This window comes from Urtica dioica, chromosome 12, assembly GCF_054948205.1.
Source record: "Urtica dioica subsp. dioica isolate 48M chromosome 12, U.dioica_male_clone48M_v1_H2, whole genome shotgun sequence".
NCBI classification, from domain to species: Eukaryota; Viridiplantae; Streptophyta; class Magnoliopsida; order Rosales; family Urticaceae; genus Urtica; species Urtica dioica.
The window spans coordinates 3,767,690-3,783,223 of NC_142767.1; the positions used below are offsets into that span (position 1 = coordinate 3,767,690).

General features: G+C 38.0%; 1 protein-coding gene across 1 annotated transcript; it reads right to left on the reverse strand.

Annotated features, from left to right (window-relative positions):
• Positions 1-285: 285 nt before the first annotated feature.
• LOC149378679 (uncharacterized) lies at positions 286-2,631 on the reverse strand. The gene is made up of 3 exons (XM_089602887.1): positions 1,442-2,631; positions 1,044-1,307; positions 286-955 (listed from the first exon to the last, which is right to left on the reverse strand). Exons 1-3 carry the CDS (start codon positions 2,629-2,631, stop codon positions 286-288), a joined length of 2,124 nt encoding a protein of 707 aa, XP_089459013.1.
• Between the last annotated feature and the right edge of the window lie 12,903 nt (positions 2,632-15,534).

Consider the following 15,534-nt stretch of genomic DNA (forward strand, 5'->3'; position numbering starts at 1 on the left):
AAAATAACTGAAATGTCTGAAATCCATTACAAAAATGAACTGAAAACTCCGAAATCAAACACATAAAATAACTGAAATGTCTGAAATCAAGCACATACACTAACTGAAAACTCCGAAATCAAACACATAAAATAACTGAAATGTCTGAAATCAAGCAAATAAACTAGCTGAAAACTCCGAAATCAAACACATAAAATAACTGAAATGTCTGAAATCCATTACACAAATTAGCCGAAAACTCTGAAATCAAACACATAAAATAACTTAAATGTCTGAAATCCAATACTACTGACGAAAAGTACACGACTTCCTATTATGTCCTCTACCTCCACAAATACTACATTTGCGCTGAACAACAATGACTTCACCTTGAGACGGCAAACGTTTGATCTTGCGCCGTCCTCCTTTGCTCTTCTTCTTCGGCCGACCGGCGGGGTTTTTCGCAACAGGTACCTTGACCTCCATATTCAACAGCTCTTCTGGAGCATTCCACTCGTGTTCAGGACCACAAGGGTACACAGCATCCATGTATGCTGCTCTCCAACTTTCTACTCGATAGAAAGGGTGACACAATGAATACACATCGATGTTACGCTTTGTTGCGACACACGTCGCATGCATGCAAGGGAGACCAAGAAGTTGAAACAACCCGCATGTGCATTCTTTTGTCAACATGTTTACCGTGCCATCCTCGTCTCCATCAAGTACTAAGAACTCATGTTGCGTAACCCCCGAATATTGCAAATGGCGACCCTTTTGAACTTGAAGTCGTAAGTCCTCATCAAATTTTGGACTCAGTTTGGTCTTCGCATTTCCGGATTTTTCTCTTCGCTTGAAGAACCATTCTTGAAGAGTAAATCGAATGCATTCCACCATGCTACAAATTGAGAATGTTCTAGCGTCCTTTATCCTCTTGTTGAAGCTTTCCGCGTAGTTACTCGTCAATAAATTGTACCTGTTGTTAAAATATTCGAAGTCGCATTGTAAATCTAAGAAACAAACCAAAATCTTCGAAATAAAGTACTACCTGCTTGTGAACTTACCTTTTTCCAGGAAAGTACGACCGAGCAAACCTTTCAATTCCAATGTCTTCCAGATATTTAGCAAGGTTTGGATCTTTACGCCTTAGCTTCTCGAATTGAGCATGGAAAACAGATTTTCTCCAAGCATAACATGCGCCATACATCTCTGGGCCACAAACATCGGTTTTGAACACATGAGCAACATTCATACTTAGATGCTGGTAGCAGATCCCGTGATAACACTCTGGATACATAACTGGTATAGCATGAAGGATTCTTGCGTGCCTAAAACAAAGCGTTTGAAACATAAATATTAGATCAACTAAAATATTCGAAATGTACTTCTCAGAAAACCTAAAATCTCTGAAATAACATTCCAAAATTGTCGAAACAAAACTAAAATCTTCGAAATTAAGTACCTGTCTGATATGAAACAAAGATCTGGCGGGGAACCGATGGTCTCTCTCAGTTTCCGAAGGAAGTAGGTCCAATAGTGATTATTTTCGGTGTCTACAACAGCAAATGCAAGTGGAAACAATTGGTCATTTGCATCTAATGCAATCGCCGATAATATCTGCCCTCCGTACTTTGTCTTCAAGAAACTACCATCGATACATATCACAGGTCGACATGATGCAAATCCCCGTATACAAGCTCCAAGGGCCCAAAAACAGTACCGAAATCGACTGCCGGAGTCAAGAACAAGGTCAGTAACCGAACCTGGATTTTTTTGTTCTAATGCGTAGAAGTAAGCAGGTAACCGCTTGTATGACTCGTCAAGTGTACCCCTTATGTACCCAATTGCCGTCTCCTTGCATCTCCAAGCCTTCTCGTAACTCAAATTTATCCCATACTCCTTTCGTACATCTTCTATGATGTTCCTTGGTGTATATGATGTCGATTGAAGACTATACTTATGCTTGATAACATGTCCTACAATCCATGGTGCAACTTGAAGTTGGCCACTAGCAGGGGCATCAATCGAACAAGTATGTGTAGAAACATACACACTCACTTCGAACATATCACTGTTTGGTAGTTTATTCCCTCTCAATTTCCAAGTACAATCACCAGCTTTGCACTTGACTACCCACCGACTCCTGCTTGTTTCGAAGACCCTATACTGAAAGCTCTTTCTCAAATCAAACTTATTATCAAAAATTTGCCCAACACATATGTCCGAAGAACTGCCAGTGGATGAAGGCGTACTTACATTTTCCTCCGAATCGGGAATTGAAACATGTGCATCCCATAATTTTGACTTCTTATGAGGCGTCGCCGATACTGGCTCTGACATGGGAATATCATTATCATTCATAACCGGATCATCCTCACAATAGAATCCGCTTGCATCAAAATCTTCCTCATCATCGCCATCTTCATCTTCCTCATCATCACCATCCTTACCTTCCTCATCACCCTCTTCATCGCATGGCGCCTGAAAATCATTCACCTCGACGCTAATACCTAAGCATGCTACCTGAGAATTTGGGGTTGGTGAAACTGCCCTGCTTGGAGTTGTATCAAGAGCTGCATCAACAATGTTTCTTTTCACGGGGGTTACGCATAAGGAAATCCTCAGCTTGGATTGACCAGAATTCTCTAACATAAATGCCGTCACACTAGCGTCCGATGCCAAAATGAGAGGAGGTTTTGGTCTTCCAGCCCAAACATACGCAGCTTCAAGTTTCAAATCGTATAACGACTCGTCGACACAAAAAGCTTCGTACATAGCGATTAATAGCTCCGCCCGAGATATGTCTTTCGCGAGTGCACGGAGTTCGAATCGCGATTCATTAGTATATTCCCATTTTGTACCTTTGTTCACCCAAGTACCATCAAATAAACAACATATATTAACGTTTGAACCTGTTAAGAAGTTAAAAAGTATACATTAGAAGTCAAATCTGTACAGGTTAAAAAGTTCGAAATGAAATCGAAATAACAGCTATAAACTTTGAAATTACAGACAACAATTTCGAACTTTTTCTGGATCCAACATGACGAACTCAAACTCTTTTTCTCAGTAAATCAAACATCTCTCTTACAAAATATCATCGAATTAGGGATCGAAACTTACCCATTTTTCTTCTCTCAACTGTTTAACTACATAGAAGGCCCAAAAAATTTGAGTTTAAACGAAATCTTTTCTGGGAATCGAAATCTTCGAAATGAAATCGAAATAACAACTATAAACTTCGAAATTACAGACAACAATTTCGGACTTTTTTCTGGATCCAACATGACGAACTCAAACTCTTTTTTTCAGGAAATCAAACAAATCTCTTACAAAATATCATCGAATTAGGGATCGAAACTTACCCATATGTTGTCAATGGTGCCCACAAGAAGAGTTGTAGTCTTTATTTTGTACATTTGATGTAATAAAGTCTCATGAAGACTCTTGCTTGTAATTGCCTATCTATTCATTAATAAAGTTGAAACGTTCATTCATTCTTTGTTTGTTTGAAGCTTTATGATAAAACCATAGTCTTTTAGTCCATAAACAAACTTAACAACTTACGAAGAGACAAATGTAGATTTGCATGAACAAACTCTTCGTAGTTTGCTTAAAACGATATATTCGCAATCTTAGGGTCAAAGGACTATTGACCTCAGTATGATTGTTAGAAGAATCTATGATGTCTGGTTATGAGGCATTGAGAGTTGGGGACTCTATAGTTCTTCTAGGTATCTTCCGAAGGTACTGAATTGACCAGTGCACTTCTAGAGACAATATAAGAACAAACCATTTAACCTCTTATGTCTCGAAGTCACTATGTATGAATTGCATCATGCTTACCTTAATCCTGAAATGAGACATGCCATTTCACACCTTAGTATTCTCATTTGAGAAAGTCAAAGTTCGGACTCACTATGTGATTCCGAACAAGGCCTATTGGTGAAGTACTAAGTTGTGAGTCTGTCATGAGTAACTTTGTGAAGTTCTCATAGATATGGAATTCATGTACAAGATTGCTGAAATGCAATGTATGTCACCTCATGCTTTGTTCCTTGGAGTGTGAATAAATGAACTGGCCAGTGTCCAAATTGAGTCCTGACTCTTTTGGATGAAACAATGTGACTTGTTAGCTCCTCGTCAATACATTGTTTCTAACTTATTCACAAGCGACAAAGGAGTTGAGGAAATAACAGCTAGAAGGGTAAAATGGTAATTTAGTAGATCCCGACTAGCTGATGACATTCATGAAGGGTAAACATAGATAATATTCAGTGGATCCGCTCATTATAATTAGGTGAATTCTTGAGTAGAAAATAAATTCATTTGAACCGAGAGATTTTCAGTGTCAACTCTTTAGTGGAGTCAGTTGGCATTAAGCTAAACTTGGAAAAGGTTTGTGAACTTTTAAGTCCAAGTGTTTAGCTCAAGCTTTGTTCATTTGGGTCCATGAGGTCACTGTCACGAATCACATCGAGTAGGAATAGTTAAACTGAAAGCTAAGTCAAAACAAGAACGAGACAGTTTTACGAAAATTGTCAAAAGGGTATTTTTGTCTTTTTGGACATAGGACGAAAAAAATGTCAATAAATTTTTTTGACATTGTCATATGATGACAAATGAAATAAATATTACTCAGCCATATTAGTGTAATTGGGCCTTGAGGATTAATTTCATTTCATAGAATTTTACTTGAAATTTTCTTAATGGGCTTTTCTTATGTTGTCATGAACAAATGAAGAAACATCTAGAAGCTCCTTCTAGAAGCTCAAATTTCGTCCAACCCAAGGAAAATAAGGCTGAATTTCGTTCATGCCATAGTGGGAAAGAGAGTTTATTTTGTGCATTGATGTATGAAGATACTTGCCAAAAGAAAAAGGGGAAACAAATTTCCTTAAGAAGGAAAGTGCATTTTCGGCCAACTAAGAGGAAATCAAATGAGGAAACAAATCCTAAGCCTTCATGAGGCATGTTGGACGTGCAAGGCAATAGGAAAAGAGGAAACTACCTTTTGAAGGTAATCCCCCTCCTATAAATATGAGCCTCATTCCTCACATTTCATTCATCCAAGTTTAAGAGATTTGAGAGACTCTCTCTCTAGAACTTGTGGCCGAAATCCTCTCTCTCTCTCTCTAGTTTATTTTCGATTTTTTCTTGTCTTGGCACCTAGGTCCTCACTCGACCTAGTGTTTAGCTCTGCGACTTCGAGACTCGTTCTTAAGTCGTAGTGTTTAAAAGTGCCCACTCACTAAATTCCTTCTTTTCGAGTGATTTAGTGATAGAAACTTTCGTGGTTGCTCGAGGTGCCGAGGAAAGAAAGAGAGACGTGCTGCGAGGGGAGACGAGCGTTGCGAACTTTCCAAAAGCTTCTTCAAAGTTAAAGCTTCAAGAAAGGTTAGTAAATTCTTAGCTCATATTGGTTTTTAATTACATGTACTTGCACTTGTCTAGGTTAGTAAAAACTGTTTTACTTGTAAAAGAAAATTTTTTAAAATTCCGCCGCTTCCCGAAGCGTTTAATCTTTTTCTTAAACCCTAGATCAATTCCAACAAATGGTATCAGAGCTATGGTCAAAGAGATGCATGTACATGTTTTTAAAATTATGAGCTTGAAAATCGTTTTCGAAAGTTTACTAATTTTGTGACAAGTTAGAATTGTTATCTTAGATTTTTTTTAATTTATTGCTCATGTCTTTAAATTAAAAAGCATGTTGATTTTCTATGAGTTTGGGATGTTTTTAAAACACATTAGAATCAGTTCTAAAAGTTTTTAATTTTTTATATTGAAAAACGTGTTTTAAAGGTTTGAGAAATTTCGAGTAAAATTTTGTGACTAGTTATATTGTCTTGCTAGTTTCGTTTATTTACTTGAATCGTTTTATGCATGTTGTTATTTCTTTTATTCTATGTTATTACCCTGCTAATAAAACACAAATAAAAGCTTTAAACAACATCTTAAAACGTTCCGTTACACTTGATTCTTTTTCGCACCTAAGTAGGACCAAACTTTAATTTATTTCTTTTTCTTCGAGCTGGAGTAAACCCGCATTAAAAGTGGCATAACTCTCTTCTCAGAAATTGAAATTTAATGATTCTTGAATCAAATTAAAGCTCTGTCTGTCCTCTGTCCAATGCCATCGGTTTCGGCTCAAAAGGACATCGGAGCCGCCAGATATGGCGATTTTACTCCGAGGTGCGCGGCTGTCTGAAACTCCAGTTTTTTAGAAATCCGGATTTTCAAACCCCACTACCATGAGTTATAGAACTCTAATGAGAAAATTTTCTTGAGCAAAAATGTTTTTCATATGATTATAAACATGATGCGTAAGATTAAAATGTTTTGTTTTTTGAAAGTTTAATTGAAATTGAATCTTTACAAAACTAGTTTGAATTTTGAAAAACCGTTTTCACTTTCAAAATATTTTGTCATCCAAATCAAATAAATTTTCAAAATGTTTTCAAAACTATATCTATATCACATATGTTCAAAATCTATATGCTCTTGAAAATTTGAGTGGGAGGTCTCCTTGTAGACAAGCCGAAAAATAAAAAGATGTGTAATCTCAAACTTTCAAGTGTTCGAGTGAGTTGAAGTTCACACTTCCCTCACGCACTTTCCCGAAATAGAAAATAGGAAAAGATCGAGTATGTACCTTGTGCCTTTATGCACTAATACTGCTCTGAACATGTCGATCTAGGATTCTCTTCTAGTTGTCCGCTCTGTCGCTCTCTAACTAGGAAATTTGTTTCCGAAGTTAAAAGAGTCGATCAACCAACTCCAAAAACTAAGTGGGAGGGTTATACTTGTTGTTTGTAACCCACGATCCCCAACACTAATGAAAAGTGCAAGTGTCGCCGGACTAAGAGTCACCCTCGTGGCCCTCTCTTAAATGAGAGTACTCAAGGGCGCTTTGCTCTGATCATTGCTCAATGAGCTACGTCCGAGAGTGAGACGATGATGACAAGACCTCCCCTCGGCGGATTGTTTTTCAAAGTCAATCTTTCGGACTAAGTGGTTGGTTACACACTTAGACTCAATCCCTAGTAATCCTCCCTCGAGGCCCTGCGAAAGGATGTGAGTGATCAAACCAATTTAGAAGGTGGCTAGTCAAAATTGATGTATTGACATCTTGGCTATGCATTAATGATGAGTCATTTACTTATGAAAGGAGACTCGTTGCGGCCTTCCCTCGAAGGAGTAAAGTGTCATTTCGTTCATAACACCTTTGGATTTTATAAAGTCTTAAACAAACTTAAATCCTAAACCAAAGACTAATCATAAACTTGTTTCAACTTTTATAGGCAATATGTCTCCCAACTCTCTCTCTTTCATTCTTTCCTCGAACAAACTCGAAAACGAAAACTACATAGACTCGAAACGTAACCTCGACATAATACCTACCGTTAACAAGCACAAATGGGTACTCACCACCCCGTGTCCTCCTCTGACGAATGATGATTCAACTCAAGAGGACAATGACGCCTTAGCGGCCAGGCTTCGATCCGATGAGATTGTGAGGTGCTATATCTTGGCATCTATGAACAATATGCTGAAAGAGCAACATCGTGACATCGAGACTGCCGCTGACATGTTCTACAATCTCCTTGAGATGTTTGGAGGGCAAAGGCGTCAAACAAGGCTACAAGCAGTCCGACAGTTTATGAACTGTCATATGCAGGCTAGGACTCCTGTTGGAGACTTCATGATACTGATCATTAGTTTTCTGAATAAAATGGAAATCCTAGGATCTGAGATTGATGGGAAGAATATCATAGATATGATCTTAGAAACTCTCCCCGCATCTCTTGATACCTCCAAGCTGAACTACTCCATTACAAAGCTAAAGTACACTGTTACCGAGCTTATGAAGGAGCTTCACACTGCTGTAGGTCTCCATAAGAGAAAGAGGAATCAAGGAGAGGCACATGCTACTGAGCAAAAAGCCTCCGCCTCTGGAACTGTAAAGAGACCTTACAAGGCCGATAAAAAGAACTGTCCCGCCTATCTCAAAGCAAAGGAACATAGTATTGTACTAGTTACCGAAGCATGCTTAGTAGCTGATAATGTATCAACGTGGATTCTTGACTCCGCTGCTACTAACCATATTTGTTGTCCCTTGAATGGTTTCAAGAAAACCAAAAGCTTAGAGGAAGGCGAGTTCTGTTTCAAATGGGGTGATGGGAGCCTGGTGTCCGCGAAGGCTGTGGGATCCGTGACGCTGTCTTTTGAAGACCGCACTTTAAACTTGAATAATGTTTATTTTGTTCCTACCTTTGGGAAGAACTTAATATCCGTTGCTCGTCTTCGTGAGCAAGATTATTGTTCAAAGTTCATTAAGAATGGAATTCGTATTTCGTTTCCTGATAATTCTTTTGTCACTGATGCATGTATGAAGAATGCTCTTTTCTACATCTATCTCACTCAACCTTCTCTTTTAGACACCGAAATAGATAATGATCTAATTAGGGAGCCAAAGAGGATCAAACTTTCTGAATCCTCCGATCTAACAAAATCAACATACCTCTGGCACTTAAGACTTGGTCATATCAGTCTAAATAGGATTAAGAGACTTGTGAGGGATGGTCCACTCCAAGCCTCTGCAATAGGTTCACTACCTACTTGTGAATCCTGCATAGAAGGAAAAATGACTAAGCGACCTTTCTCCGATAAGGGTCGAAGAGCCACTGAGTTGCTGGAACTAATACATTCTAATGTATGTGGTCCGCTCAACCAACAGGCACGTGGAGGATACGAATACTTCGTTACCTTCACTGATGATTACTCAAGATATGGGTTTGTCTATTTGCTTAAACACAAATCCGAGACCTTTAACGTATTTAAGGTCTTTAGGGCTTTAGTGGAAAAGCAAACTGGCAAAGTGATCAAAACCCTTCGATCTGATCGAGGTGGTGAGTATATGTCTGGAGAGTTCGATGACTTTCTTAAAGAAGAAGGTATCGCTTCTCAGCTTACCGCACCTGGCACACCTCAACAAAACGGAGTGTCAGAGAGAAGAAACCGAACTCTTATGGAGATGGTTAGATCGATGATGAGTTACTCATCACTCCCGCTTTCCTTTTGGGGATATGCCCTCGAAACAGCCGCTTACATTCTGAACCAAGTTCCGTCTAAAACGGTTCCTGGTACTCCTTATGAAAGATGGACTGGCCGTAAAGTAAGTTTGGGCCACATCCGAATTTGGGGTTGCCCTGCACACGTGCTAAGGCAAAAGACTAGCAAGTTGGCTAGTAGGTCAGAATTGTGCCTGTTTGTGGGATATCCAAAGGAAACCAAAGGTTTCATTTTCTATAGTCCCGAGGACGATAAGACTTTCGTTAGCACGAATGCTCGTTTCCTTGAGGAGGACTTCATGAAGGATGCGAAACCTAGAAGCAAAATTGTGCTTGAAGAAAAGTTGGGTGAGGAAGCTTCTACCTCATCTGTAAGAACTGTTCTTACCCCAACTGAAACACAACCTAACTCATCAGAATCTCGTCAAGTAGTACTTTGACGTAGTGGGAGGGCTACTCAAAAGCCTGACAGGTACAAGTCTTATGGAGACTCTCTTGTAGCCGTCTCCGACATGGATGACCCTGTTTCCTATAGCCAAGCGATGGCTTGTTCTGAATCAAACCTTTGGCTTGACGCCATGAAAGTTGAAATGCACTCGATGTATGTCAACAAAGTCTGGAAACTTGTAGACCTTCCTGAAGGGATTAAACCCGTAGGGTGTAAGTGGATATACAAGAAGAAAAGGGGTCCTGATGGGAACGTCGAGACGTTCAAAGCACGACTTGTGGCGAAGGGTTATACCCAACAAGAAGGGATTGACTATGAAGAAACCTTCTCGCCAGTCGCGATGCTTAAATCCATCCGCATACTCCTATCCATAGCTGCAGCTCTCGACTATGAGATCTGGCAAATGGATGTCAAGACAGCCTTTCTGAATGGCAATCTTGACGAGCGCATTTACATGGCTCAACCAGACGGTTTCGTGGATAAAGGTCAAGAGACCAAGGTTTGTGAGTTGCTTAAATCCATTTATGGACTAAAGCAAGCATCTAGGTCATGGAATATTAGATTCGATGAAACTGTAAAGAGCTTCGGCTTTGAACAGTAAATAGATGAGCCTTGTGTTTACAAGTTAATACACGAAGGCAAAGTTGTGTTTCTGGTACTATATGTCGATGATATACTACTCATTGGTAATGACGTGGGTAAGTTATCTGAGGTTAAGGTCTGGCTAGCAAAGCAATTCGATATGAAGGATCTAGGAGAAGCCGCGTACATTCTGGGGATCCAAATCTTTCGAGATAGGAAAAACCGGACCCTGTCGCTCTCTCAAGCATCTTATATTGATAAGGTGATAGATCGCTTCTCGATGCAAGACTGCAAGAGGGGTCAAACACCCTTTAGGCATGGAGTTTCACTCTCTAAGGACCAGTCTCCCAAGACTGCACAAGAGATTGAAGACATGAGGAAAATTCCTTACGCCTCTGCCGTAGGAAGCCTTATGTATGCTATGCTTTGCACTAGACCTGACATCTGTTTCGCCGTTGGCGTAGTTAGCCGTTTCCAATCCAACCCTGGACCCGAGCACTGGATTGCTGTTAAGCATGTTCTTAAGTATCTTCGAAGAACTAGGAACTTGATGCTTACATACTCAGGTACTGACCTGACTATGACGGGATATACCGACTCCGATTTTCAAGCGGATAAGGATTCCAGGAAATCCACTTCGGGATCTGTGTTTATCCTTAATGGTGGAGCTGTTGTGTGAAGAAGTATTAAGCAATCTTGCATTGCTGACTCCACAATGGAAGCAGAATATGTGGCTGCTTGTGAAGCATCCAAAGAGGCTGTATGGCTTAGAAAATTCCTTAAGTTTTTGGAAGTTGTTCCAAACGTCGACGAGCCCATGACCCTTTATTGTGATAATAGTGGGGCTGTCACTAACTCAAAGGAACCTAGAAGCCATAAGCGCTCTAAGCATATTGAGAGGAAATACCATTTGATTCGAGAGATCGCGCAACGCGGAGACGTGGAGGTGAAGTAGATCTCTGGTAGATCTATTCACCAAGGCCCTAGCGAACCAGGTCTTCGACCAACATCGAGAGGGATTAGGCATAAAGGACTACTCACATCTTCTTTGAGTCAAGCGGGAGTTTGTTGTCAATGGTGCCCACAAGAAGAGTAGTAGTGTCTATTTATGTACATTTGATGTCATATAGTCTTACGAAGACTCTTGCTTATAATTGCTTATTCATTAATAAAAAGTTGAAACGTTCATTCAATCTTCCTTGTCTGAAGCTTTATGATAAAACCATAGTCTTTTAGTCCATAAACAAACTAAACAACTTACGAAGAGACAAATGTAGATTTGCATGAACAAACTCTTCGTAGTTTGCTTAAAACGATATATTCGCAATCTTAGGGTCAAAGTACTATTGACCTCAGTATGATTGTTAGAAGAATCTATGATGTCTGGTTATGAGGCATTGAGAGTTGGAGACTCTATAGTTCTTCTAGGTATCTTCCGAAGGTACTGAATTGACCAGTGCACTTCTAGAGACAATATAAGAACAAACCATTTAACCTCTTATGTCTCGAAGTCACTATGTATGAATTGCATCATGCTTACCTTAATCCTGAAATGAGACATGCCATTTCACACCTTAGTATTCTCATTTGAGAAAGTCAAAGTTCGGACTCACTATGTGATTCCGAACAAGGCCTATTGGTGAAGTACTAAGTTGTGAGTCTGTCATGAGTAACTTTGTGAAGTTCTCATAGATATGGAATTCATGTACAAGATTGCTGAAATGCAATGTATGTCACCTCATGCTTTGTTCCTTGGAGTGTGAATAAATGAACTGGCCAGTGTCCAAATTGAGTCCTGACTCTTTTGGATGAAACAATGTGACTTGTTAGCTCCTCGTCAATACATTGTTTCTAACTTATTCACAAGCGACAAAGGAGTTGAGGAAATAACAGCTAGAAGGGTAAAATGGTAATTTAGTAGATCCCGACTAGCTGATGACATTCATGAAGGGTAAACATAGATAATATTCAGTGGATCCGCTCATTATAATTAGGTGAATTCTTGAGTAGAAAATAAATTCATTTGAACCGAGAGATTTTCAGTGTCAACTCTTTAGTGGAGTCAGTTGGCATTAAGCTAAACTTGGAAAAGGTTTGTGAACTTTTAAGTCCAAGTGTTTAGCTCAAGCTTTGTTCATTTGGGTCCATGAGGTCACTGTCACGAATCACATCGAGTAGGAATAGTTAAACTGAAAGCTAAGTCAAAACAAGAACGAGACAGTTTTACGAAAATTGTCAAAAGGGTATTTTTGTCTTTTTGGACATAGGACGAAAAAAATGTCAATAATTTTTTTTGACATTGTCATATGATGACAAATGAAATAAATATTACTCAGCCATATTAGTGTAATTGGGCCTTGAGGATTAATTTCATTTCATAGAATTTTACTTGAAATTTTCTTAATGGGCTTTTCTTATGTTGTCATGAACAAATGAAGAAACATCTAGAAGCTCCTTCTAGAAGCTCAAATTTCGTCCAACCCAAGGAAAATAAGGCTGAATTTCGTTCATGCCATAGTGGGAAAGAGAGTTTATTTTGTGCATTGATGTATGAAGATACTTGCCAAAAGAAAAAGGGGAAACAAATTTCCTTAAGAAGGAAAGTGCATTTTCGGCCAACTAAGAGGAAATCAAATGAGGAAACAAATCCTAAGCCTTCATGAGGCATGTTGGACGTGCAAGGCAATAGGAAAAGAGGAAACTACCTTTTGAAGGTAATCCCCCTCCTATAAATATGAGCCTCATTCCTCACATTTCATTCATCCAAGTTTAAGAGATTTGAGAGACTCTCTCTCTAGAACTTGTGGCCGAAATCCTCTCTCTCTCTCTCTAGTTTATTTTCGATTTTTTCTTGTCTTGGCACCTAGGTCCTCACTCGACCTAGTGTTTAGCTCTGCGACTTCGAGACTCGTTCTTAAGTCGTAGTGTTTAAAAGTGCCCACTCACTGATTCCTTCTTTTCGAGTGATTTAGTGATAGAAACTTTCGTGGTTGCTCGAGGTGCCGAGGAAAGAAAGAGAGACGTGCTGCGAGGGGAGACGAGCGTTGCGAACTTTCCAAAAGCTTCTTCAAAGTTAAAGCTTCAAGAAAGGTTAGTAAATTCTTAGCTCATATTGGTTTTTAATTACATGTACTTGCACTTGTCTAGGTTAGTAAAAACTGTTTTACTTGTAAAAGAAAATTTTTTAAAATTCCGCCGCTTCCCAAAGCGTTTAATCTTTTTCTTAAACCCTAGATCAATTCCAACACCATATATCTTCGGGTTTGCCGTGCGTTGGGGTTTGCGATGAGCGTGGAGATGGGCGTGCTTGGCTGTGGGCTCGGCTGGTTCGCGACTCGGCTGGAGGGCTCTGTTGGTTCGCGAGATTGCTGGACTGGCGACGACGGCTAGGGCTCTGACTGGCGACGACGGCTGAGTGGCGACGACGGCTGCGGGCTAGGGCTCTGAGTGGCTCTGAGGATGGTTTCTTTTTTTCTTTTTTTTTTTTTGAAAGGGAAAGGTGCTTGGCTGTGGGCTGCACGTTTTTTTTTCTTTTGTTTTGGTTTCTGAATTGAAAAAGACAACTGGAGTGAGTGAAGGATTGATTTTGAAAAAAAAATTCATTTAAGGGTAATTTTGACATTTTACATGGTGATATGTTTGGTTTTCCTAAGGGAACCAAAATATGGTTTGGTTTTCAAATCACATGCTACACTAAGCTTGCTTTATCAAGTTTCCCTATAAATAAGGGTGTTTCTATCTAAATAATCAATTGAAATTTTTTTTTTTTTTGTAAAAATAGTTAAGACTTATCTAAAATTTGTAAAACTGATACGAAGTTTTAAGAGAATCTGCAAATACATAGTGTGCATAATTATTTTAGCCATGTACATAAATTTATATATGAGGTAAATATCTTACCCGTAGAGTTGTAATTAGACATTATATGACACATCTAGATCCTCAATTTAAAATTTTACCCTAACTATACATAAAATAAGTCAAACATATAGCATATTTTGATTTTATTGCACGCGAGATTATAATGTCAAATATCCAAAATTTTGAGCATAATTTAGCAGCTTTAAATGTTTCAAACCCAAAACTCTCAATTTCCATAATTTAAAAGTAATATTTTAAACCTAATACGTAAATAAAATGTATAACGGATCAAACAAGATGATTGCGCTAAACTATGAGTGATGTAGCCATGAACAAAAATTTATGAATAATTGTTATAGGACTATTACAAATAGTTTCTTATTTCTTAAGTACAAATATCAATATTCTTATGGACAAACGACAAATTTTGATTATTTTGTTGAAAGAAGAATTTGAAATTTTGACTATTTACTAAAAAAATTAAATCTTGATTATTTTCCTAATTGATGTTTTGAATGGCTATCTAATATCATTGTCGGTGAATGACTACGCATAAACTAATAATTATATATATATATATATATATATATATATATATATATATAGGGAAAATAACATATTTATACCATGTGTTTTAGTGAAATGTCGAGTTTAACCCTCGGTTTTCAAAAATGTCGAGTTCATACCCTCTGTTTAACTAAAATGACAAAATTATACCATCTGTTTAACTAAAATGACGAAATTGTACCCTGAAATAGACAACAGTGTCACGAATATTCTTTTTATTGACTTTTCATTGAATATTTATATATAAACACCAATTATCTTTATTCATTCGTGCCATATATGTAATTTATTTAAAAATTAAAAAATAAACAACAGTCTCTTAACCGTGAAGAACACAGAAAGAGGCAGAGGAGTAAACATCGATAGTTGATAGTCATCAAAATCGCATATTCGAACAGAGAATCCAGGATTTAGAGTTACAATTCAAACACGGAATGAAGTCATTTCTTAGGAGGTATGAGTTTTATTATTTAATTTCAATTTAAGGCTATTTTTATTTCAAAATTGAGCATTTGAAAGTTAGGGCACTGATTTAGATTTGATTTGGTTTTTCTTATATAAGAGTTAATATCAATGAAAGGGAGATTTGTGACGCTGTTATTCATTTCAGGGTATAATTTCATCATTTTAGTTAAACAGATGGTATAATTTCGTCATTTTAGTTAAACAGAGGGTATGAACTCGACATTTTTGAAAACCGAGGGTTAAACTCGACATTTCACTAAAACACAGAGTATAAATGTGTTATTTTCCCATATATATATATATATATATATATATATATATATATATATATATATATATATATATATATATATATATATATATATACACACACACACATAGATAAAGGATCTCCTACCTAAAATTTTACTCCAAAATTACTTTAATTTATATCACAACGCATGATATCATTAGTCACTCGAACAACTTTGACACATGATTAACTAAGCCAAGTCTTGGCAAGTGATAACCGTGCCAGTATGTGTTCAATATACAGCTCTCCAATTTCTGTCATAGTTT